Below are 27,352 nucleotides of genomic sequence, written 5' to 3'. Positions count from 1 at the left end.
AATTATTTTCAGGGACATAAAAACTGACAGTATTTCATTTTCAACCACATAAAATATGCATCCAACACAAACTGGAATAATATCAGAAACATGTAGGATTGTTTTCACAGATTTTCATTTCCATAAAACTTGTCAAACTGATGTCACTTGGACATTTTACATGGAAAATCTCCCCGGTCCCTAAACATCAAGATTATTGATAATGCATTCATTCTAATGCATTCATTCTAATGCATTCATTCTATTTGATTTATTACATTATTTTGGTGAGCATCCCTCTTATTAGACAAGTTGACTAATAAATAGCCTATCAGATGTCGGAGATTATAAGCAGAAAAATGTCTAAATGAGGCTTAAAGTTTTTTCCTGCACACCTGTAAAAAACTTGTTCTGCCGTTCCTGGTAGTGGCACAGGTCCAGATCAGAGTGTCATTTGTTGTGTTATTGTGGGTTAGACACTGTGGTCAGTGTTCGATTGTGTTGTTGTGTTGGCAATAGACAGTGGTCCGTGTTTAGTTGTGTTGTGGGTTAGAGACAGTATCATTGTGTTGTGGGTTAGAGACAGTATCATTGTGTTGTGGGTTAGAGACAGTATCATTGTGTTGTGGGTTAGAGACAGTATCATTGTGTTGTGGGTTAGAGACAGTATCATTGTGTTGTGGGTTAGAGACAGTATCATTGTGTTGTGGGTTAGAGACAGTATCATTGTGTTGTGGGTTAGAGACAATATCATTGTGTTGTGGGTTACTGGTCAGTGTCCATGCCTCACAGGGACAGTAAAATAACACTTTATTGGCACATGTAGGGAGGGTCAATCCCGATCATGACCGGCGACAGGGCCGGGGCCATATGGTATCGGTCAACATGGAGAGAGCATGTACAGAGAGAGAAAGAGAACAGAATAAAGCCTTGATGGTGCCTCTCCTTTTTCCTTCTGTCTGTGGAATGTGTACGCCTTTCTTTTCTTTCTCAATTGGATGCTGGAGGGAGTCAGAGGTTATGTTTTGGTCCCGTCGAGGAAAAGGGCAACGTTACAAGTCCTGTTTCAATTAAGTCTGAGAGACGGAGCCGGCGACACTGTCGCTTAGGGGAATAGATGGCACAGGACGAGACCATACATCATTCGCTTATATGCAAACACTTCACCCTCATCACTGACATTTACTCAATCCTAGACTATCTACATCTCTCAACTACAGTGGGTGCGTCGTCATTTTGCTTTCACGTGATGTGCCCGAAGTGTTGGGTCAGCAGCTTGTTCAGTCACAGTGAGGAGGCATAGAACGAGGATCCTTCAGACAGACTAGTCCAGAATCTGCACCTACAGTAGATGACTGCCTGCCTGCCTGCCACGTTGCTCACAGACTTCCTGAGCAGAGAGAGAGAGAGAGAGAGAGAGTTAAGATTTTCTCTTAGAGCACAAATGACACTCTCTGAAGTCGGTCTCACTCCACTAACGTTTTCATTGGCTGACAACGATATTTCCAGGGTAGCCGTCGTCTGCATATATAAATATATTTTCTGCACCATTTAGTTACTGTATTGCAGGATATCATGAAATCGTTGTCGTGTCATATACACCTTAAATATTTGATGTTTACCACGAGATGTGTTCCATCATTACATGAGTGAACTCTGGGATTTGGCTTGGCATCGGATAGAAGCAGACTGTATGCCATTTGATATGGGTTCATATGAATCCATAATATGGAAATAGTATGAATGACTATTACAGTCAAGAAAATGCTATGAAAATCAACAGCTAACATAGACCGTCTGTGTCATATAGGCTGACTGTCAAAAATAACCCTGCTTTGGCTCAGTAACACATTTGAGTTTGCCTTGATTAACACACTTTCTTCGCCTCACCATTTTGTATTTGTCATTGCATTTCAGGCTTTATTGTTGTCATATTTAGGTGAGGTGATTTGAAGTAGTGCAAAGGTTGAGCGTTCAACCATAGTTAAACCATGTCTTCATCTGTGCCTAGTACAATAATATCAATGCATTTATTGATGTCCAACATGGCCAATGTGGAACTAGGCAGATGTGCTGCACTCAAAGGATCCATTTCCACTTTTTCTGCTTTACAATCCAAATGTCATTACCTAACGAAAACCAAGTGATTGCAACTAGGCCATACTAGAGCTTCAGAGTTTTGTTGTTGTGAATATTAATGAAAAATAATTATTCAGTATCTATTCATATTTATATTAAAAAAAAGATAAGAGCTGCACTCATTTGGTTTTAATAATTAAAGTGAAAGACAGAGTAGATTCACTACTCCTCTTTATTCTCCTCTACTTTAAGCTTTATTCATCTCTAATGCCAGTTTTGCTTTATAAGCCTCCGATATTTCAGTCTTTTTTTACAATTAATGATCTGTGGTATAACACCCATTAGCACTTTTCTAATGTGACACAAAACTATGGTTAGTATTATCATTAAGGAAATGATGATGGAGCCATAGAAATACCATTAACTTGGCTGTCAGTGTTCTTGACATGCGGGAAGCTGGGGCTCAGTGAGTTGTGCCGGGCCTGTCTGGGTGCCACGGGAGCTGGCCGATATCTCCTCTTATTTCATGGCATGTGTCTCTCCTGTTGTCATGGCTTGTCTGACTGCTGGGGAGATGGTGTCTGTCTCCCCCCCCATCTGCTGTCAGTGATTGATTTCCTGATGCATTTGTTTGTATAAAATACATATCATGTATTATATATGATCATAATATCCAATATCCATAATATTGGTATGATTATTTATCCTTTGATAGTATTATTATTTCCAATAAGGTATTATTTGATTTCAAACAACTTCAGAATTACTATTCATATTCATAACTTGTTTACATGATAATAATACATGAAGGATTACAAACGTTATGCCATAAGATTAACACACAGCTTCTCCTTTGCAAATTATTTATGACACTAATCAGCACCTGTTCAAATAATGCTCATTAAGAAAGTTATTCATCATGTGCAGTGTGTGTCCTCTCCCCTCCTCTCCCTCTAGTACTAATTGAGGAGGTTTGACCTGGTGACCCCAGCTAAATTGAGTTGTAGTCCCTGTGGCGAGAGTCTCCTTCCCGGTCAGTCAGGGCCGATTACACAGCCATTGTGCTCCACACTGTAACGTCCGAGCTCTCTGTAACCAACCAGATGAGTCACGCTGTCGCAGCTCGCATATCCAAGAACAGACAGACTCAGGGCTGTGTGTGTGTGTGTGTGTGTGTGTGTGTGTGTGTGTGTGTGTGTGTGTGTGTGTGTGTGTGTGTGTGTGTGTGTGTGTGTGTGTGTGTGTGTGTGTGTGTGTGTGTGTGTGTGTGTGTGTGTGTGTGTGTGTGTGTGTGTGTGTATCAGCCCTTCTCTCAGACAGACAGACAGACAGACAGACAGACAGACAGACAGACAGACAGACAGACAGACAGACAGACAGACAGACAGACAGACAGACAGACAGACAGACAGACAGACAGACAGACAGACAGACAGACAGACAGACAGACAGACAGACAGACAGTCAGACACGCAACAAGGAATTCATTTGATGGATTAGAGCAATTGATAACTCGATTGCATTGCGTAGCGCCCATTCACTTCTTCATTAGAATGTGTTCTGTTTTGCACATTTGTTTCTGCATTTATTCACAAGAGACATCTTACTGTATTGACTGAAGCTGTTATTGTGGACATCTGGCCATAAGTCTTATTCTTGGTGTTTTTCTTCTACTGATTGGTAATTCATTTGTAGATTACATTTTGAAGGATTGATTCTTGCCATAGGACTGCCAATCCCTCCCTAATGGCCATCATGTGTGTTAGATAGTATGTGTTAATCAGTGGACCTTTGACTCTTCAACACTTGTTGTCAGATTACATTATTTTTGTTACATGTATAAAATCCAAGGAACAGTGTTGATTTTGTCCCATGTGTATGTTGTATCAACAAAACATTGCAGCATAATTATAAATGCAGTGTGTTACTGGCAGAGTGACACAATGTACCTTGTGAAATTAATGAACTGATAGCTGTGTTGCTGAAGTGATATTCAGTTTGTATGCTGTTATATATTCATCTACTTAATAGATTCTGTCTTATTGAGATGGTTATCAGGCAGCTCCAGTATACGTTCATTCAATTAGTCAGATGTATTATTATACATTTTCGTTAAAAATTGCAGCAATTGCTGGTGAAATGCGTATTTTTGTTCGTTGCTGAGTGATTTTCGTTACATTTATAGAGCGTTACCATGGGTAAATTATTGTGTATCTGTCAGGTTAGATCGGATGACCAATGGCCCACATAGGTAGCAGCTGTCAAATCCATTAAAACTTCCCATGGAGTGATGGGACAACAATTTTACAACAATAATGTAAATTGCTTGTTTTGTTTAATTGCCCAAAACTTTTAATAAGTTCACAGTGGTGACAAATCATCGAATCATGGCTGACAGACCTGTAATGTATAAGTTTGGATGGCATTGTAAAATGGAATTTTCTGCCTCAACTCACTTATCTCGCCAACAGGGACAGTAATCAAAATGACCCCCCCCCCCCCACACACACACACACACACACACACACACACACACACACACACACACACACACACACACACACACACACACACACACACACACACACACACACACACAATCCCTCCACCCAACCAAGGTCTGTACGAAACATGAGGGCTTTATTAGGAACCCCCCCTCTATCCTGGCCCATTTAAATGATGCTGGATGCAAGGTGCTCAACAGCGCTGGAGAAACTCATTAGACTCACAGGGACTCAGGCTCACTCACTAAGGCATGTATGTCTCCACAGGACGAGTCGAGGCTTCTGCACTGGTGAGACAGAAAGATACAGGGACACAGTTATCTATGTACGGTGGCTCTAAGGGGACTTTAACATTGTGTCCATATACTACAAATACCTAGGTGTCTGGTTAGACTGTAAACTCTCCTTCCAGACTCACATTAAGCATCTCCAATCAAATATTACATCTAGAATCGGCTTCCTATTTCGCAACAGTGTCAGGTGTCAGTGTGCAGCGGTAGGACGGAGTCGGGCGCAGGACACAGAACTGAGTAAAAGACGTACTTTACTCGAAAAGAAACAACAATAATTTCCACGCTGGGAAAAACACACCAGCGCACAGAAGTCTAGAACACTAAACAAAGAACAAACACGCACAAAACCATGTGGGAACCAGAGGGTTAAATAGGGAATAAATTATTACGTAATGGGAACCAGGTGTGTACAATAAAGGCAAAACAGATGGAAAAAGAAACATAGATCGGTGGTAGCTAGAAAGCCGGTGACGTCGACCGCCAAACGCCGCCCGAACAAGGAGAGGCACCAACTTTGGCGGAAGTCGTGACAGTACCTCCCCTTGACGCGCGGCTCCAGCAGCGCGCCGACACCGGCCTCGGGGACAACCCGTAGGACGAAGCGTAGGGCGATCCGGGTGGAGACGGTGAAATTCCTGCAGTAAGGAAGGGTCCAGGATTTCCTCCACCGGCACCCAGCATCTCTCCTCCGAACCGTACCCCTCCCACTCCACGAGGTACTGAAGGCCCCCCGCCCGACGCCTTGAGTCCATGATGGCTCACACAGTATACGCCGGGGCCCCCTTGATGTCCAAAGGGGGCGGAGGAACCTCCCGCACCTCAGACTGCTGGAGCAGACCACTCACTACCGGCCTGAGGAGAGACACATGGAACGAGGGGTTAATACGGTAATCAGGGGGAAGCTGTAACCTATAACACACCTCGTTCAGTCTCCTCAGGACTTTAAATGGCCCCACAAACAGCAGACCTAGCTTCCGGCAGGGCAGGCGAAGGGGCAGGTTTCGAGTCGAGAGCCAGACCCGGTCCCCCGGTGCATACACCGGGGCCTCACTGCGGTGGCGGTCGGCGCTCGCCTTCTGTTGCCTGATGGCCCGTTGCAGGCTCACATGGGCAGCGTCCCAGGTCTCCTCCGAGCGCCGAAACCATTCATCCGCCGCAGGTGCCTCGATCTGGCTCTGATGCCACGGTGCCAGGACCGGCTAATAACCTAGTACACACTGAAACGGAGACAGGTTAGTGGAGGAGTGGTGGAGGCAGTTTTGGGCCATCTCTGCCCAGGAGATGAAAGCCACCCACTCCCCCGGCCAGTGTTGGCAATAGGACTGCAGAAACCTACCCACATCCTGGTTAACTCTCTCCACCTGCCCATTACTTTCGGGGTGAAACCCTGAGGTCAGGCTGACCGAGACCCCCAGATGTTCCATGAACGCCCTCCAGACCCTCGATGTGAACTGGGGACCCCGATCAGATACTATATCCTCAGGCACCCCGTAGTGCCGGTAGATGTGTGTAAACAGGGCCTCCGCAGTCTGTAGGGCCGAAGGGAGACCGAGCAAAGGAAGGAGACGGCAGGACTTAGAAAACCGATCCACAACGACCAGGATCGTGGTGTTTCCTTGTGACGGAGGAAGATCCGTCACGAAATCCACTGACAGGTGTGACCACGGCCGTTGTGGAACGGGTAGGGGTTGTAATTTCCCTCTGGGCAGGTGTCTAGGTGCCTTGCGCTGGGCGCACACCGAGCAGGAGGAAACATAAACCCTCACGTCCTTAGCTAAAGTGGGCCACGAGTACTTCCCACTAAGACAGCGCACTGTCCGACCGATGCCAGGATGACCAGAGGAGGGTGACGTGTGGGCCCAACAGATCAATCGATCGCGGACATCAGACGGAACTTGCAGACGCCCAACTGGACACTGGGTGGGAGTGGGCTTCGTTCGTAACGCCCGCTCGATGTCCGCGTCAACTTCCCATACCACCGGTGCCACCAGGCAAGAAGCGAGTGGGAGTGGGATCTGTGGACCACTCCTCTGTGTCATACATCCGGGACAGTGCGTTTGCCTTAGCATTCTGGGAACCTGGTCTGTAGGATAGGGTGAAGACAAAACGGGTGAAAAACATGGCCCACCTTGCCTGGCGAGGGTTCAGTCTCCTCGCCGCCCGGATGTACTCCAGATTGCGGTGGTCAGTCCAAATGAGGAAAGGGTATTTAGCACCCTCAAGCCAATGCCTCCACGCCTTCAGAGCCTTGACAACAGCCAACAGCTCCCGGTCCCCCACATCATAGTTTTGCTCTGCCGGGCTGAGCTTCTTCGAAAAGAAAGCACAGGGGCGGAGCTTTGGTGGCGTACCCGAGCGCTGAGACAGCACAGCTCCTATCCCAGCCTCGGACTCGTCCACCTCTACTATGAATGCCAAGGAGGGATCAGGATGAGCCAGCACGGGAGCCGAGGTAAACAGAGCCTTCAGGTGACCAAAAGCCCTGTCCGCCCCAGCTGACCACTGCAGTCGCACCGGTCCCCCCTTCAGCATGGAGGTAATGGGAGCCGCTACCTGACCAAAGCCCCGGATAAACCTCCGGTAGTAATTGGCAAACCCTAAAAACCGCTGCACCTCCTTAACCGTTGTTGGAGTCGGCCAATTACGCACGGCTGAAATGCGGTCACTCTCCATCTCCACCCCTGATGCGGACAGGCGGCACCCTAGGAAGGAGACAGACTGTTGGAAGAACAGACATTTCTCAGCCTTGACGTACAGGTCATGCTCCAACAGTCGACCAAGCACCTTGCGCACCAGGGACACATGCTCGGCGCGTGTAGCGGAGTATATTAGAATGCCATCTATATACACCACTACACGCTGCCCGTGCAGGTCCCTGAAAATCTCGTCTATAAATGATTGGAAGACTGATGGAGCATTCATCAACCCGTACGGCATGACGAGGTACTCATAGTGCTCAGAGGTGGTACTAAATGCCGTCTTCCACTCATCCCCCTCCCGGATACGCACCAGGTTGTAAGCGCTCCAGAGATCCAATTTGGTGAAGAAGCGCGACCCGTGCAATGACTCTGTCACACTGGCTATGAGCGGCAGCGGGTAACTGTACTTCACCGTGATCTGATTTATACCTCTATAGTCAATGCACGGGCGTAACCCTCCATCCTTCTTCACAAAAAGAAACTCGAGGAGGCAGGTGAAGTGGAAGGCCGAATGTATCCCTGACCCAGAGATTCGGAGACATATGTTTCCATAGCCACCGTCTCCTCCTGTGACAGAGGATACACGTAACTCATTTTTTTACATTTTAGTCATTTAGCAGACACTCTTATCCAGAGCAACTTACAGTAGTGAATGCATACATTTCATACATTTTTTTTTCTTCCCATACTGGTCCCCTGTGGGAATCAAACCCACAACCCTGGCATTGCAAACACCATGCTCTACCAACTGAGCCACACGGGACTCCTGGGATGTGCTGCGTCTACCAGGAGATTTATCGCACAATCCCCCCGTCGATGGGGGTGGTAGTTGAGTCGCCTTCTTTTTACAGAAGGCGAGAGCCAAATCGGCATATTCAGGGGGGATGTGCAAGGTGGAGACCTGGTTTGGACTCTCCACCGTAGTTGCACCTATGGAAACACCTACACACCCCCCTGAGCACTGACGTGACCATCCCTTAAAAGCCCTCTGTTGCCACGAAATAGTAGGGTCATGATAGGCCAACCAGGGAAGCCCCAACACCACAGGAAACGCAGGAGAATCGATCAGGAAGAGACTAATTCTCTCCTCATGACCGTCCTGCGTTATCATACATAGTGGAGCTGTGACCTCCCTAATCAGGCCTGACCCTAAAGGACGACTATTCAAGGCATGTACAGGGAAGGGCACATCAACAGGAACAATAGGGATCCCTAATCTAAGTGCAAATGAACGGTCAATAAAGTTCCCAGCTGCACCTGAATCTACTAGCGCCTTATGCTGGGAATGTGGGAAAAACTCAGGAAATTCTATACATACATGCATGTGCGCAACAGGGAGCTCTGGGTGAGTCGGGTGCCTACTCACCTGGGATGATCCACCAGTGCCCTGCCTGCTGCCTCGACTCCCTGGGGAACCTCCCCGGCACCGACCAGCAGTGTGCCCTCTGCGGCCACAGGTGGTGCAGGAAACGGCCCCGCCTCCGGTCACCCTTAGAGCAGCACCTCCGATTTCCATAGGTGTAGGATCAGAGGTGCTGGGGGATGGAATGGACGGACTCCGATCTGGACGTCCGCGGGTGGCCAACAGGTTATCCAGCCGGATGGATAAATCCACCAGCTGGTCGAGGGTAAGGGTGGTGTCCCTGCATGCCAGCTCCTGACGAACATCCTCATGTAGACTACACCGGTAATGGTCGATCAGGGTCCTCTCATTCTATCCCGCGCTGGCTGCCAGGGTCCTGAGGTCCAGTGCGAAGTCCTGTGCGCTCCTCATTCCCTGTCTGAGATGGAACAAGCGTTCCCCCGCCGCTCTCCCCTCAGGTGGATGATCGAAGACCGCCCGGAAGCGGCGGGTGAAATCCTCATAGCGGACCAACGCTGCGTCTATTCCTCCCCATTCGGCATTGGCCCACTCAAGCGCTTTCCACGACAAACAGGAGATGAGGGTGGACATGCTCTCGTAACCCGAGGGAGCCGGGTGGACGGTCGCCAGGTAGAACTCCATCTGGAGCAGGAACCCCTGGCACCCGGCAGCCGTCCCATCATATGCCCTCGGGAGCGAGAGCCGAATCCCACTGGGTTCAGGTGACGGAGGGGTGGACAGCGGTGTGGGTTGGGGTGAAGTTGATAGGGGTGTGGGAAAACCCCCTCTCTCTCATCGCTCCATGGTTGTGCCAAGATTTTGGAGGATCGTCGCGTGCTGCTGGACGCGCTCCTCCACTGGTAACGGAGGACTGGGTGCACCTGCTGTCTCCATATGAGGTGCGTGTTTCTATCAGATGTCAGTGTGCAGCGGTAGGACGGAGTCAGGCGCAGGACACAGAACTGAGTAAAAGACGTACTTTACTCGAAAAGAAACAACAAAAATGTCCACGCAGGGAAAAACACACCAGCGCACAGAAGTCAAGAACACTAAACAAAGAACAAACACGCACAAAACCATGTGGGAACCAGAGGGTTAAATAGGGAATAAATTATAACTTAATGGGAACCAGGTGTGTACAATCGAGACAAAACAAATGGAGAAAGAAACGTAGATCGGTGGTAGCTAGAAAGCCGGTGACGTCGACCACCGAATGCCGCCCGAACAAGGAGAGGCACCAACTTCGGCGGAAGTCGTGACACAAAGCATCCTTCACTCATGCTGCCAAACATACTCTTGTAAAACTGACTATCCTACCGATCCTTGACTTCGGCGATGTCATTTACAAAATAGCCTCCGACACTCTAGTCAGCAAATTGGATGCAGTGTATTGGATGCAGTGCCATCCGTTTTGTCACCAAAGCCCCATATACTACCCACCACTGCGACCTGTATGCTCTCGTTGGCTGGCCCTCACTTCATATTTGTCGCCAAACCCACTGGCTCCAGGTCATCTATAAGTCTTTGCTTATAAGTCTTTGCTTATCTTTGCTTAAAGCCCCACCTTATCTCAGCTCACTGGTCACCATAGTAGCACCCACCCGTAGCACGCGCTCCAGCAGGTATCATCCCATCACTGGTCATCCCCAAAGCCAACTCCTCTTTGGCTGCCTTTCCTTCCAGTTCTCTGCTGCCAATGATTGGAACGAATTGCAAAAATCACTGAAGCTGGAGTCTTATAGCTCCCTCACTAACTTTAAGCATCAGCTGTCAAAGCAGCTTACCGATCATTGTACCTGTACACAGCTCATCTGTAAATACCCCACCCAACTACCTCATCCCCATATTGTTATTTATTTTTTTGTTCCTTTACACCCCAGTATCTCTATTTGCACATTCTTCTTCTGCACATCTATCACTCCAGTGTTTAATTGCTAAATTGTAATTATTTTGCCACTATGGCCTATCTATTGCCTTACCTCCCTAATCTTACTACATTTCCACACACTGTATATAGATTTTTCTATTGTGATATTGACTGTACGTTTGTTTATCCCATGTGTAACTCTGTGTTGTTTGTGTTGCACTGCTTTGCTTTATCTTGGCCAGGTCGCAGTTGTAAATTGAGAACTTCTGGCCTACCCGGTTAAATAAAAGTGAATTGTTTTATATATTTTTTTTACTCCTCGTCCTTTCCATGTTAGTAATGTGTTTAACAAATGAACTAACAGAGCTCTGACCAACTAAAGGCCTTTTTTATTCCCTGAAATTGGATAATGGTGTCTGACTCAGGTAGGAGTGCAGACCTTTTCTTCTTCCATTTGTGGAATTAAACACATTTCCTAAACATGGCACGTCGTAAAGACAGATTTTTAGAATTCCTTTACATGCAACTCTTGTTCAATATTGTCCAGTGGTTCGAGACATCGCTACTCCTATCTCTTTCTTACTCTCTTAGAAAAAAATGTTCCAAAAGGGCTCTTCGGCTGTCCACATAGGTGAACCCTATTTTGTTCCAGGTTGAACCCTTTTTGGTTTCAGGTAGAACCCTTTTGGGCTCCATGTAGAACCCTCTGTGGAGGGTTCTTCATGGAACCCAAAATGGTTCTTCAAAGGGTTCTCCTATGGGGACAGCTGAAGAACCATTGTAGTTTCTAGATAGTCATTTTTTTATAAGAGTGTACCATTTTCAGAAGAAGCTGCTTGACACCACTCTCTACATTGACTCCAGCCCCCCTTAGAGGAAGTGGATAGGATCCCTGCCTTAATTATGCAAAGTATGGGATATTTGGTGTCTTTTTTTTTAAAAGTGTCGCTAGCTGGTTTCTGGCATTGGCAGTCACACTGCCACTCTCCCCCTGCCGGGAGGTCCTGTCAGCCTCCCCTTTCTCTCTGCTGAAGGGAAATGAAAGGCTGGGTTGAGAAGGCATAATGGAGAATGCATTTCAACTGCTGGGGAGGAACGGTGAGACCCTCATTTTACAGGGAACAGGTGGGAGAGTCTTTTGTTCTCTTCCCGCTGCTGAAATCCATTTAGTACCTTGTACTTGACATGCCGCAAGGAACTCTTTTCCCCCCTACCTGTCACCTAGTTCAAAGCAGGCCCCCTGCGAAAAAAGGTTCCTACCTCTTGAACAGGCTAAAGTCATGTTTGTCAAAGCCAATGCCAATAATACCACATCGTGTCAGAAGGATTGGTTGCCATGTAGCTAATGAATTAGTCTGAGCGCTGTTCAAACCATCACTCCTTTGACAAGCACTCAGTTACAAACAAGTCACTGACTGACTGGGGCCTGATCTGAATGCACGGTCCTGCATTCAGAATCGCACAAATATGCCATATTTAGGTGCATGTTGTGAACTGGCCTTGGACGAATATATTAACACGGTCTTTCAAAACTACAAAATATAAATCCAATTATAAATATCTTAGAATCTGATAAATTGTTAATATCACTGTAGTATCAATGTTACAAAAACAATTCATATACTGTAAAGTCCTTAAAAAAAAGTAAATATGTACTGTATATTTGTTCAGAGACTGTGTTTAAACTGCAGTGTTTATAGATGTGTGACAGTACCATTTTGCTGAAGCGTATGTATTAGTCTATATCTCCTGTCTAATACCTGGGGTGTTATTTTGTCTCAGAAATCTCCTCTCACTTAAGCAGTCATCAAGGCGTTTTTCAGTTGGTCACTGTTGATGTTGGGAGAGGGTTTCTTGGGAGAATTTTATAATTCATATTGTCATTACTCAGTCCTATATGTTATTTACGTGGGTGGCTGCTCGCCATGTTGCCAAACCTCGTACATATGAAAGGCTTGTGTGGATTCCCAAAGCACTGGTTGAGCTGTTAAAATCTCCTCGAGTTTCCATACAGAAAAGCCTTAACAGTAAATAATAAAAAGAAAGTAACAAAAAAAGGAAAGAAAGTCTCAATGTGTCTGACAGGCGTAAAGTTGTTGTAGTTTTTTTGCTGTTAACCATTTCTTCCCCCTCTCTCTCTTTCTTTCTGGCAGTAGAAGACAATGTGACAGAGGAGCAGCACAGTCCTGGGCAGAGTGCGATTCCGAGCGGTAATACTCCATTTCATATTTGATCATTTTGGGTGATCCAAAATCTGGCCTTACAGGAGATGTTGAATATGGCAATTCTCCTTTAAGGGCAGGAAGCAGTGATTCAACTTGCCATTTGCCAGCTTTACAAGCGTAATAATGTCAAAATACGTTCAGTACTTTACTGCCGTTTCTCTGAGAAACTATAGTCACGGCCGGTATGTACTAAGTGAAGAGGTGCATGCAACCGAAAAAATGCCTTGTCTGGAAAGATGTGTTAAATCCACCTTTTCTACACCTCCTGCAATATCAGTAATATCATTTCGTTTTTTTGCTGGATTTGGTACATGTGCACTTGGTCAAAAACAATACTTAGATTCCTTCCAGACAAGGCATTTTTTCAGTTGCACGTAGCTTCTTATTTAGATGTACATACCGACTGTGACGGCAGTAATGACGATAGTTGCTCAGCGAAACTCCATTCTTCAGTAAGTAGCGAACTGATTATGACATTATCGAGCTTGAAAAGCTGGTGAATGGCAGGTTGAATGGCTGCTTCCTGAGCTTAAAGGAGCATCGCCATATTCAACGTCTCCTGTAAGGCCAGATTCTGCTTCACATTCTGGACTGGAAAGTGGAGCGCGTGTGTGTGTGATCTATCGTCTTTCCAGAGAGGAATGAAGTGTGTTTCAACCACTCGGATATGTTACTGCTCCTTGTGTGTTGGCTCACCTGTGTGTGTGTGCGTGCGTGCGTGCATGCATGTGTGTGTGTGTGCATGTGTGTGCGTGTGTGTGTCCATACGTGCATGTCTGTTTGAGAGAGCGTTACATCAGATGCTGTGAAATGCATGCATTGTGTGTGTGTGTGTGTGTGTGTGGTGTGTGTGTGTGTGTGTGTGTGTGTGTGTGTGTGTGTGTGTGTGTGTGTGTGTGTGTGTGTGTGTGTGTGTGTGTGTGTGTGTGTGTGTTCACGTCTTTGTTTCCCAACCTCAGATAGAGGTAGAATACAGCTCACAGAGCAGATGAATGTGTCCTGTCTGCTGGTGTGGCATTCACCGTATGCCCTCCAGGAACAGAGCAGTAATCCAGGTCAGGCTCACAGAGAGCCCACTATGAATGAAGCCTGCTCCTGATCACGCGACCGTTCTTTCATTTCATTTGTCTCTGTGGAAGGTTAAGTCTCATGTGTGGTTATTTTAAACCTGATATGGATGGCTTTGCCCAGCAGGCTGAGGACTCTGGGTTCTCACAGTCACACACACACTGCCTGGCACCTGGCGGTAGAGTCAGTCGTGTTTACCCACCTACCCCTCGCTCTCTGGGCCCCTTCAGACAGAGATATGATATCCCCATGCAGAAACTGGAAACACAAGGGCCGTTTCACTACAGTATGTCTATGGGGATGGGTCATTGTATTGGTTTTGCAAGGTGTCTGAGAGGAGGTCTCTTTCCTTCAGCCCCCTCCCACAGTTCAGTGTTTGCCAGTCTCCATCAGTCGTCTTAGGCTATTGCTTTTGCGTAAGTGTTTTATTCAGGCCCATGTCAGTCTAGTCTACAGCTGTAGTATTTTATATTAATGCCTGGGTGTTGCTTAACGTTTGGTAGATAAGCAGGGTCTGTACGTCTACATGTTGGTTGGTGTTTGGTAGAGGTAGAGAGCCAGGCTCTGTGGGAGTTGGTTGGGGAGAGAGGCAGGCTTCGTCCTCAGCCACCCCAGCAGAAGCGCTGGGCTTATGAGCCCGTTTCCCCCTGGTTCCCTGGGAGACCTTCTGTCATCCACAGCCAACGGCGGGCTAATGAGAGCCCCTGATTACAACGACCCCCTCAGACACGCACACACGCCTCTCTCTCCTCTCCTCCGCACCTCCTCCCTCTAGCCACCATCTCCAGAGTGAAGGGAGAGAGACAGCAGCGACACGATCGATGTTTGCCTGTGGAGAAATCAAGAGTGTGCACAAATTAATTTCTCACTTTTCTCATTTGAGTTCGTCTGGTTGTTTTTCTTTTAACCCCCTCGTCAGATGCAGTCTATAGGATCCTAGTAGAAGTTGCAGAACTTTACCAAGATATAGGAGATTATTGTTTTGAATAATTTGTTACAACTTTCATGTAAATCCACCTTCAGAATGGCTCTGGATTGGATAGCTGCTGTTTTAGTGGCTCCTGACCAATTCTGCTATTTTGTGTATTTTCTTTTAGCTTTTTTTGCACATAATGTCTTGGACATCGTAAGACCGACAAGAGCTTCTGGACATCAGAACAGCTATCACTAACATCGATTTAGATGAAGATTTCTACTTCAACGAGTTGGCGGCACAGGACATACTGCTCACCCAGGACCAGGCTCCACGGACTGTCAAAAAGCCATCAATGAAGTCACCCCATTGTTTCCTATGAGAAATCCCGCTATGATCTCCGACGAGCCATCAAACAGACAAAGCGTGAATACAGGACTAAGATTGAATTTTACTACACCGGCTCTGACACTCGTCAGAAGAACGCCAAGGCAACCTGTCTAAATGACTATCGTCCGTAGCACTCACAATCTGTAGCCATGAAATGCATTAAAATGCTGGTCATAGCTCACATCAACACCATCATCCCAGACATCCTGGACCCATTCCAATTCACATACCGCCCCAACAGATCCACAGATGACACAATCTCTATCGCGTTCCACACTGCCCTCTCCCACCTGGACAAAAGAAACACCTACTTTATTTGAGAATGCTGTTCATTGACTACAGCTCAGCGTTGAACACCATTGTGCCCTCCAAGCTCATCACTAAGCTAAGGACCCCTGGAACTGAACACCTCCCTCTGCAACTTGATCCAGATCCTCCAAAAGTTATACAGCTGCCCCATTGAGAGCCTCTTGACTGATTACATCACCACTTGGTATGGCAACTGCTTGGCGTAAGACTGCAAGACACTACAGAGGGTAGTGCGTACGGCCCAGTACATCACTGGGGTCGAGCTCCCTGCCATCCAGGACCTCTATACCAGGCGGTGTTAGAGGAAGGCAATACAAATTGTCATAGACTCAAGCCACCCAAGTCATGGACTGTTCTCTCTGCTACCGCACCGGCAAGCGGTACCGATGAAGTCTGGAACCAACAGGACCCTGAACAGCTTCTACCACCAAACCATAAGACTGCTAAATAGTTAGTTAAATAGTGGACCAAATAGCTACCCGGACTATCTCCGTTGACCCTTTTTGCGTAAACTTTCTTTTTTACTCATCACATATGCTGCTGCTACTGTTTTTGAATCTATCCTGTTGCCTAGCCACTTTATTCCTTGTTGTTATATGTGCATATCTACCTCAGTTACCTTGTACCTCTGCACATCGACTCGGTACTGGTACCCCGTGTATATAGCCAAGTTATCACCACTCATTATGTATTTATTATTAGTTTTATTATTATGTGTTATTACTTTTTTTATATTATTTCTCTATTTCTTTCTCTCTGCATTGTTGGGAAGGGCCCATAAGTAAGCATTTCACTGTTAGTCTACACCTGTTGTTTACAAAGCATGTGACAAATATTTGTATTTTATTTTAATTGGATTTGATTTGACCTGCCATGTGGGGCCTTCAGAAAATACAGTTTTGGACCAATGATCAAGAACAGTATGGGTTTCAAACCCAACAGCATAGGATCTTATGGTTAGACCACTGCCCATTGTGCCCAATCAAGAGCCTTTGGATGTAAAAAAAAAACTCCCCCCCCAAAAAACAACTGAAACAATGAATCAGCATCTTTTCATGCTCGTAGGCCACTAATCAGTGATTGACGTGTTCACAATACCCATTAGGGCTTTGACAAGGCCCTAGCTAAATCAGACGTGGTGTGTCGAGTGCTTGGCTCATAAGTAGACCCCCAGCAGTGTTCCTCTATGAGCCTGTGTGTTCATTGTGTCCTACAGCCAGGTACCTAGCGTATTATTATTCTATACACCACACTTATGTTTGATGTGTAGCAGAATAGGAAAAGGGGGAAATGATAACAAAAGAGGTTCTCTGGTAAAGAGGAAAGCCAGCGTTATAGTTAGCTAGTGCGGAGGGCAGGAACAGTATGATATGGGAGATTTAATGAGGCAGAGTGCTTTTTTACCCGGAGAGAAGGCTTAAGATCCACAGCTTGGCTTTACCACAGCCTCCACTGCCTGTGTGTAATTATAACCACATGCTCCACATTCTTTCTTCTCCCTTTTATGTACACTTTTCTTTTACTTCTGACTGTGGCTGGTTGGGGCCATTTTGTGGAAGAGTTTGCCTGCTCCAGTTAAAAGTGGAGTGGACTGAGCTCTGGGTGTGAGAGAAAGGGTGTGTGTGTGTACACGCTTACATGCGTGTCTGTGCATCCATGTTTGTGCGTACGTGCGTGTGTGTATGTCTGTAGAAGAGTGTGTTAGATCTGAGGGTTTTCTGGGTGGCGAGGTACTTGTTACTGTAGTGCAAGCTAGTGGTAGCGTCGGCGGAGGAGGGCTAAACCAGCCACAGATCAATGCACTGCAGGGCTCTCTACATACAGCAGGAAGAGGAAAGGACTCTTTCACTCCAGCACTTCTCAAATCATATTCTCTATTATTCATTTCCTTTGTTGTTTGACTGCACTAATGGCATGGCAAGGTGCTTCGTTCAATAGTATAACTCCCTGAGAGAGAGAGAGAGAGAGAGAGAGAGAGAGAGAGAGAGAGAGAGAGAGAGAGAGAGAGAGAAGCTAAGAAATCAGCAAGAGAGAGCGATAGAAGCTAAGAAATCAACGAGAGAGAGAGAGGGAGAGAGAGAAGCTAAGAAATCAACGAGAGAGAGAGAGAGGGAGAGAGAGAGAAGCTAAGAAATCAGCAAGAGAGAGAGAGAGAGAGAGAGAGAGAGAGAGAGAGAGAGAGATGGATCATAATTTAAGGATTCTAATCATGTTCTTTATTCATTGCCTTTGATTTCCTTTCCTTTGTGTACCTATATCATTTTTGATGCAACAATGGCGAATGATGCCATCTGTGTTACCTGTGATATGTGCTGCTTCCTTTATCATATAAGCTACTGGCTTGTTTTTGTTGTTTTTTCTAACTCCTCCAGTTATAGTTTGGCAGCTTTTTCTCTTTCTCGCCACATAAATCATGAACATTTCATAAAGATGCTGCATGTTGATTTGTGACATACAGATGTTGGATCTTAACTTGAACAGTATTGTCACAGCAAATTAATCCTGCGTCCATAATATTGCTTGATCGCTGGTTAGGCTATTAGCTGGCCAAAATTTGGCTACATGAAAAGTGCAATACTGTTAATATAACCGTGTTTTAGTGCATGTTTTCAGTGCTGTGCAGGAAAATTCTCAGCAACAAAAGAGTGATCAAATGAAGATCCTAAATCTGTATTATGTCAAGCTCAGAAAACAACGTGATTGTAAATATATAATAGCTACGGTATAAACAACTCTATACTTGCTTTTCATAATAAAGTCATACTGTCGATTTCTCCAATAACACCTTGAATCTACATCCAAAGAACTCAGACACACACATGCAGTCAAATAAGCCATCAGTACGTATTTATGAATCTGATCTCATTGCATTGCATGACGATCTGATCTAGGACCTGCTAAAAACATTCTGTTCTGTAGCCTCTCCACATTAACACATGACAATCTTTAATAATGTGGTATCAGTTGATCTCTCTGCTCCCAGCGTCTCAGAGCTAGATCATGACAAGGCTTTAATGATCTGGGATCAGTGGATGTGACGGGCTAATGGAGGGACCCCAAATCCCATATAGCCACACAAAGGAGGAGAGGAGAGCATGGAGAGATAGATACACTCTGAGGCTTTCACATGTGGCATTAGACTGTACTGTAATGTGACTGGCTGTGTGACCTATATTGCAAGTGATCTCCCTCTCTTCTCTCTCCAAAAAAATCTAAAGTTTTAGATTTTTAAATAATGAGGTGGCGGAAGGCAGCATCCGTGTGAAGGTTGTTCAATCTTAATGTCCTCCTATTGCTGACAGCCCTCCACACTGATAAAGGAGCTTGCACACCTTTGATCAGGCCTGCCGACATGTGTCGACAGAAGCTGCTCGCTGGTTAAAATAAATTCTTAATTTGAACTTGGGGGTGGGTGGTGGGGGTTTTAGCATGGTGAAGGAGGGGAGGGAGGGACCATCTACAAGATCTGAATCTCTTGGATATGAGAGGAAATGAGTATGGAGATGGATGAAATGGTAATGACGCTTGCTTTTAGCGCTGAGGTCTTTCGCTGCACAAAGAAGGACTCATATTGAACTTTATGGAACTAGACGTACAGTACAGATGGAGCAGGCGAGAGCATGGCACCACCTTGGGCGATATTTACTGCAATGTCTTCACCCTTTATGTTGTGGATGGATATGAATGAATTTGAGTTCGAAATAACCGAGAGCCCTCCAGTGTAGCATGGAAAGAGCTATAGCGTCAGACAAATTCCGCCTACCTCTCGTAAAACGTCTCACTGTCTCTCGCTCCCCTTTACTCTGCTTCTCTCGATGTCTCTTTCTCTCTCGCCATCTCTGTCTCTCCATCTCTGTCGCTTTCTTGCTCTCTCTCTCTCTCTCTCTCCTCTCTCTCTCTCTCTCTCTCTCTCTCTCTCTCTCTCTCTCTCTCAACCCCCATCTCTTCCTTCATTTCTCTCTTTACCTCTCCCTCCCTCCCTCCCTCCTCTCCTTCCCCTCTCCCCATTGCCAGTACGGCCCCACCTGTCTCTCTAAGTGCTCAGTAGGGGGGACGTGGGGGGCCCGGCTCTGCTGGAGCCCTGCTGGTTCCCTGGTTTGGGTGAAGGGAGCAGAAAGGAGAACATCAATTAAAACATTATAAATATTTAGGAGCAGAGATATTCAATAATATGAAGGTGTGTGGTTTGGGGGGCTGCGACCCACAAGATATAAGTTGTGGAATATTAAGTGTACTTCAATAGATAGCCGAGAGGGAGAGGGATGAAGAATGGACCCCAGGAAGGCATTTCTGGGCAACTCAAAATGGCGTCAATCGCTGTCCCGAATTTCACATTTTGATTTATTAATCATCTATGAGCTTTTAGCTCCAAATCATATCCTCTGTAGCGTTTGAAAATGTATAGACAATGCATGCAGTTTATTATGTAGATGGATTTTGTGGTCTTATTTAACAAATATCCAGATATCCCACCTGACCTCAACATATGGATTTTGTGTATTAAATACAGATTAACGCCTTTTTTTCCCCCATCGCTCATGAATTCTGATGACCTTATACTGCTGTGAGCAATGAGCAACCATTAAAACTCAGAACTAACCTCAAAATACAAAAACCTCCACACCAATGGAAGCCAAAAATGGCCACTGCAGCACAAGTCAAAGCAGAAAATCTGAAAAATCTTCATATTGCACAAATCTATGCTATCTCCTGTGTGTGATTGTCAGCCCCTCCAAGCAGCAGTAGATGTATTGATATTCTGTCCAGCCTGTAGAGACCTGGTATAAGAGGATGTCATGATCTGATGGATTACTGTAGGAGACTCCGAGAGACTCCGAGAGGCTCAGAGAGGCCCAGGATCCTCGGTATTGATCTGGTGATGTGGTAGGCTTCTAATCCCTGGTCCTGGGATGGCCGTGACCTTGTAATGTCACTGTCAAGCCCCCCAATGTTCAGCACTTTACCCAGACAACAACAGATCAGGGGGGGGGGGGGGGGGGGGGGACTATGGGGTCCGTCTGCTGTACAGAGAGCCATGACCCCGGATTAGATCCACGTTAGTGGTGTCAAATCTTATGTTTTCATCGGATAATTTAAGGTTGTATTTTTAGCCTTTTGCTGTGCATTCCTAAATGAGTAACCCAAAGCATAATCTGACTTCATTTACGGAATGGCCCACTATAACCATTCAATAGACAAAAAAATGTCATGAGAGGCTTCCATTAATTGAGTCTTTAACAAAAAGCTATGTAATTTCACTAGACCTTTCGGTGCCTGTGAAAAGTTTCTCAGCCACGGTGTTTTTCCTGGCACAATTGGAGCTGTGCTCTGCTCTGCTGCTGAGCCTGTTAGTGTGGATGAATCATTAGTGTATATTGTGTGGCGTTTGGCCTCAGTCAAAAGCAGTATTCCCATCAGAGAGCTCGGCGAGGCCTGCATCTGCGAGGATTGGGATTTTAATTTTCTTGAAACACCTTCTGTTCTCTGGTCCCAGTGGGAACCACAGCACTGATATTTTTAGAGGGCATGTTCCGAGAGCCTCCGTCGTCAAGAGGGAAGGACAATGGTGGGTGTGATGTTACATCAATACTTGGCTGCAAGTGGAGAGGAATGGAGTGAAGAGGAGAGGAGTATAGGGGTGGGGGGGAGGAAAAATCCTGGGTGGCCTTGAGTTCTGGAACGTCTCTCCTCTGAGGAATATCTTAAGAGCACCCCACTGACCGACCAGTACTTTAAAATGGCTGGCCAACATGTAACCCGCATATGTACGACCTGGAATCATGCCAACACACTGCCACAGACACGTTAGTGCACTACTTCCTGCCCAGCCCAGGTCCTTAAGCGTTCTTAACTGTGTGCTAGGCAGAAAGACTGAAAGGAGGCCTGCTCCTAATGTTCCCTCCAGAGTTTTCAGACGATGTGCGAAGAGAACTGGCAAGGGGCTCAAAATGGCTGCCAGTCAGGGTAGAGAGGGCTCCTTCTACTCCCCAGAAAGCTTTGGGAGTTAGACCTGTGCGGGCCATGATTGTTTAATTGTGAGTATGTCTTTGTAATCAGCCTTATTGTATTGAAGTGGGAGAGACACAACAGGGGGAGAGAGAGAAAGGACTGCAGGCCATGCTGCCTGCTGAATCTGAAAGATGCTGCCTGCTGAATCTGAAAGATGCTGCTGATATTGTCCCTCCAGTTTACCATATGTGTTTTGTTTTTTACTGTTCTCGAAATGGAGATGTTTAAAATAAATTAGCGAGCGATGCAGAGTTTGTTGTGTTGTAGTAGTGTTGTAGTATCACCTGGTTATTGGTGCTGTCTGTCTGTCTCCCTGAGTGTTTATAGTTTCCTGGTTCATAGAATGGTAGTCCTGGTTCACGGTCGTCAGCCCACCACTGGCACTGCTACAGGACAAAGCCAACAGGTGCCAAAAGTGCAGATGGATTGAAGAATATATTGATGAGTGCGACACGAGGCTGCCTGCGAGCAGAGTTGAATAATTCAGAGAAGTGTGTCGTGACGACGGGGTAACACACACCAATCTCAGCCCTGCGTATTGCTCTCTCCCTCAACCACTCACGTACTCTTCCTCTCTCTCTCCCTCTCTCTCACTCAACCACTCACGTACTCTTCCTCTCTCTCTCCATCTCTCTCTCTCTCTCTCTCTCACTCACATACTCTTCCTCTCTCTCTCTCACTCACCCACTCACATACTCTTCCTCTCTCTCTCCACTCTCTCTCTCTCTCTCTCACTCAACCACTCACCTACTCTTCCTCTCTCTCTCTCTCTCTCTCACTCAGCCACTCACGTACTCTTCCTCTCTCTCTCCATCTCTCTCTCTCACTCACCCACGCACATCCTCTTCCTCTGTCTCTCTTTATTCGCCTGTAGTTCCAGGTTGGATGTCTAGATTATATGTCTAGTTTCCAGTCTCCTTTGACACAGCCAGAGTGATGCAATTCAGCATTCTCATGTGGAAGTCTCATATTTTGAAGAACAGGCAAGACCTACAATCCTGAATTTATTAACAACAAATATTCCCTCAGTCTAGTTTCATGGTTGAAGCAGGGCAAACAAATCTTAATACAATTTTTAATAACATAGGAATGTGTTTGTGTGTGCATTTTGCGTGTGTGTGTGTGTGCGCGTGGTGGGTACTGTGTGTGTGTGTGTGTGTGTCCGTTTCAGTGTGTCCTCACTCAATGTTACAACGTGATTGCTTGAGTTACAGTAGTCCAAATGTAACCTGTATTTTTATTACACATTTTATTATTGTTTTATTAAAACAATATTTTTGTCACCCAGAGGTCGCCTCTTCACTCATTTCCTCTTCACTTCGGGTCACTCACCTAACTGTGTTGTGTCGTGTCATTTCCTGTGACTCCAACAGATCCAGAGTGTTCTCTCGAGAGGGAATTGGAGGATGGTGAGGCTGAGGCCGGGTCTAGGCGTTTGAGGAAGAGGCTTCTCTCTCCAGAGGAAGGCAAGGAGGGGGAGGAGGACGACGAGGAGGCCGCGCTGCACAGCTGCGACAGCTGCCGGCAGGTGTTCGAGTCGCTGAGCGATCTCACCGAACACAAGATTAATCAATGCCAGCTGACAGGTAAACAACGCTCAGCCCACCGAGCCCTCCTCCATTTCCACTACTCTTCAGCTCTACCTCTCCCATTCCAGTCTCCCCACTGGAGAATATCAGCATACACAGTGTGCTGGGTGCAACACACACCACACATAAGGGACTTCAGTACTAGTCTACCTTCGATGAATAGTGCATGCCATGAAATTGGTGGATGTCCAATACGACACACTATACAAATGGAGAGGGGACAACAACCCATATCTTTATTCATCACCACCATAATTACCAATCACACACACACAGAAAATCCCCCTTATTTTTGCAATAATCGGAGTATTTAGGCACCACACTACACTCCACCAATCCACAGCAGTCAGATTCTCCAGTAGTCAAAGCCAATGTCATTGAGTCCTCACAAGTAACCAGATCTCCTCTGTAAGTGGATCCCTACTGTAGTGAGATCCCTCCTGTTACTGTGGAGGAATCCTCCATGTCTACTGGGACCCTGAGAGGGAGAAGAGAGAAGGAAGGGTGCCATTGGCAGACTGTCATTGAACATGTGATGGATGAAAAGAGCACTGCTATAAATACTCTGACAAGGTGGCTCAGAGAACTAATGATGTGAGCTGCTGAAGGTTTCCTCCATGTGATTCTCATGGAGTTGGTGTCCTCCTTTATCCCTGTCCCGTCCTGTCCCGTCCTGTCCCATGTTGAGAAGAACAGTCTGCCACACATTTATTCTCGTACTTTTGGGGAGAAGTTTGTTTTCTCTTAATAAGACAGGCTATAAAATAAACAATATGCAGATTAGTTCATGTGAAGATTTAGACTTCCTTTATTTTAGGAGTATTAAATGTAATTGGGAGAGGGGGGGATACATTAAGTATTGCCCAATCAGACAGCAGTACAGACTCTCCTCTGTTTATACTCAGACATAGTTTCATTTCATATTTTGCAACCCGCAACCAGCCGACCACAAATTATAGGGTAGGACTGCTTCAGAGTGGTCTCAGATTTCCAAACAACCAGAAAGATATCCCACATCAGTGTTACAAAGTTTTTCTATTGACTGGAAGCCTGTCTCACTGAATGGAGTTGTTTTTGTCTGTGTCTCTGCATGCTCCTTCACCCGCTCACACCTGTGTGGGTGCATATATGTACATATATGTACAGTACCACTCAAAAGTTTGGACACACCTACTCATTCAAGGGTTTTTCTTTATTTTTACTATTTTCTACATTGTAGAATAGTAGTGAAGACATCAAACTATGAAATAACACATATGGAATCATGTAGCACCCAAAAACGTGTTAAACAAATCCAAATATATTTTAGATTTTAGATTCTTTAAAGTAGCCCCCTTGCCGATGCAACCAGCTTCACCTGGAATGCTTTTCAAACAGTCTTGAAGGAGTTCCCACATATGCTGAGCAATTGTTGGATGCTTTTCCTCCACTCTGCGGTCCAACTCATCCTAAACCATCTCAATTGGTTTGAGGTCGGGGGATTGTCATCTGATGCACCACTCCATCACTCTACTTCTTGGTAAAATAGCCCTTACACAGCCTGGAGGTGTGTTGGGTCATTGTCCTGTTGAAAAACAAATGATAGTCCCACTAAGCGCAAACCAGATGGGATGACGTATCGCTGCAGAATGTTGTGGTAGCCATGCTGGTTAAGTGTGCCTTGAATTCGAAATAAATCACAGACAGTGTCATCAGCAAAGCACCCCACACCATCACACCTCTTCCTCCATGCTTCACCATGGGAACCACACATGCGGAGATCATCCATTCACCTACTCCGCATCTCACAAAGACACCGCAGATGGAAACACAAATCTAGAAATTTGGACTCATCAGACCAAAAGGCAGATTTCCATCAGTCTAGTGTCCATCGCTCAAGTTTCTTGTCCCAAGCAAGTCTTTTCTTATTATTGGTGTCCTTTAGTAGTGGTTTCAAATCAAATCAAATTTTATTGGTCACATACACATGGTTAGCAGATGTTAATGCGAGTGTAGCGAAATGCTGGTGCTTCCAATTCTGACTATGCAGTAATATCTTACAAGTAATCTAACAAATTCACAACAACTACCTTATACACACAGATACACACAAATGTAGAGGGATGAATAAGTATATGTACATATAAATATATGGATGAGCGATGGCGTGCGGCATTGGCAAGATGCAGTAGATGGTATAGAATACAGTATATATATATATATATATATATATATATGAGAGATGAGTAATGTAGGATATGTAAACATTATTAAAGTGGCGTTATTTAAAGTGACTAGTGATACCTTTATTAAGTCCATTTATTTAAGTGGCCAGAGATTTGAGTCTGTATGTTGGCAGAAGCCTCTCTATGTTAGTGATGGCTGTTTAACAGTCTGATGGCCTTGAGATAAAGCTGTTTTTCAGTCTCTCGGTCCCAGCTTTGATGCACCTGTACTGACCTCGCCTTCTGGATGGTAGCGGGGTGAACAGGCAGTGGCTCGGGTGGTTGTTGTCCTTGATGGTCTTATTGGCCTTCCTGTGACATCGGGTGATGTAGGTGTCCTGGAGAGCAGGTAGTTTGCCCCCGGTGATGCGTTGTGCAGACTGCACCACCCTCTGGAGAGCCTTGAGGGCGGTGCAACTGCCGTACCACGCGGTGATACAGCCCGACAGGATGCTCTCGATTGTGCATCTGTAAAAGTTTGTGAGTGTTTTAAATGACAAGCCACATTTCTTCAGCCTCCTGAGGGTGAAGAGGTGCTCTTGCGCCTTCTTCACCACACTGTCTGTGTGGGTGGACCATTTCAGTTTGTCCGTGATGTGTACGCCCGAGGAACTTAAAACTTTCCACCTTCTCCACTACTGTCTCGTCGATGTGGATGGGGGGGTGCTCCCTCTGCTGTTTCCTGAAGTTCCTGAATCTACTTTGTTTTGTTGACGTTAAGTGTGAGGCTATTTTCCTGACACCACACTCCGAGGACCCTCACCTCCTCCCTGTAGGCCGTCTCGTCATTATTGGTAATCAGGCCTACCACTGTAATGTTGTCTGCAAACTTGATGATTGAGTTGCAAGCGTGCAAGGCCACGCAGTCATGGGTGAACAGGGAGTACAGGAGAGGGCTGAGACCGCACCTTTGTGGGGCCCCAGTGTTGAGGATCTTCAGTACATACACTTAGGTTGGAGTCATTATAACTTGTTTTTAAGCCACTCAACAAATTTCATGTAAACAAACTATAGTTTTGACAAGTCGGTTAGGACATCTACTTTGTGCATAACACAAGTCATTTTTCCAACAATTGTTTACAGACAGATTATTTCACTTATAATTCACTGTATCACAATTCCAGTGGGTCAGAAGTTTACATACACTAAGTTGACTGTGCCTTTAAACAGCTTGGAAAATTCCAGAAAATGATGTCATGGCTTTAGAAACTTCTGATAGGCTAATTGACATCATTTTATTCAATTGGAGGTGTACCTGTGGATGTATTTCAAAGCCTACCTTCACACTCAGTGCCTCTTTGCTTGACATCATGGGAAAATCAAAAGAAATCAGCCAAGACCACAGAAAATAGTTGAAGACCTCCTCAAGTCTGGTTCATCCTTGGTAGCAATTACCAAGCGCTGAAGGTACCACGTTCATCTGTACAAACAATAGTACACTGGTATAAACACCATGGGACCATGCAGCCGTCATACCGCTCAGGAAACAGATGTGTTCTGTCTCCTAGAAAAGAACGTACTTTGGTGTAAAAAGTGCAAATCAATCCCAGAACAACAGCAAAGGACCTTTAGAAGATGCTGGAGGAAACAGGTACAAAAGTATCTATATCCACAGTAAAACGAGTCCTATATCGACATAACCTGAAAGGCTGCTCAGCAAGGAAGAAGCCACAGCTCCAAAACCGCCATAAGAAATCCAGACTACGGTTTGCAACTGCACATGGGGACAAAGATCATACTTTTTGGAGAAATGTCCTCTGGTCTGATGAAACAAAAATAGAACTGTTTGGCCATAATGACCATCGTTATGTTTGGAGGAAAAAGGGGGAGGCTTGCAAGCCGAAGAACACCATCCCAACCG

General features: G+C 45.8%; 1 protein-coding gene across 5 annotated transcripts in view; it reads left to right on the top strand.

Moving 5' to 3' along the window:
- Positions 1–27,352, top strand: part of LOC106599680 (zinc finger protein 521) — a 147,838-nt gene that overhangs the window by 3,489 nt on the left and 116,997 nt on the right. For 3 of the 5 annotated variants that reach the window (XM_014190971.3, XM_014190967.3, XM_014190968.3), the window contains 2 exons: positions 12,938–12,994; positions 23,072–23,284. Coding sequence is in view for 3 of the 5 variants with exons in the window: in XM_014190967.3 (XP_014046442.1) it covers positions 12,938–12,994; positions 23,072–23,284 (270 nt within the window). In the remaining 2 variants the exon portion in view is untranslated. The remainder of the gene's footprint in view (positions 1–12,937; positions 12,995–23,071; positions 23,285–27,352) is intronic. The other 2 variants (XM_014190973.3, XM_014190969.3) reach the window with 1 other exon arrangement.

Source organism: Salmo salar, chromosome 03 (genome assembly GCF_965601325.2).
Source record: "Salmo salar chromosome 03, fSalSal1, whole genome shotgun sequence".
In the NCBI taxonomy this organism is placed as follows: Eukaryota; Metazoa; Chordata; class Actinopteri; order Salmoniformes; family Salmonidae; genus Salmo; species Salmo salar.
This window is presented reverse-complemented; position numbering and strand designations above follow the sequence as displayed.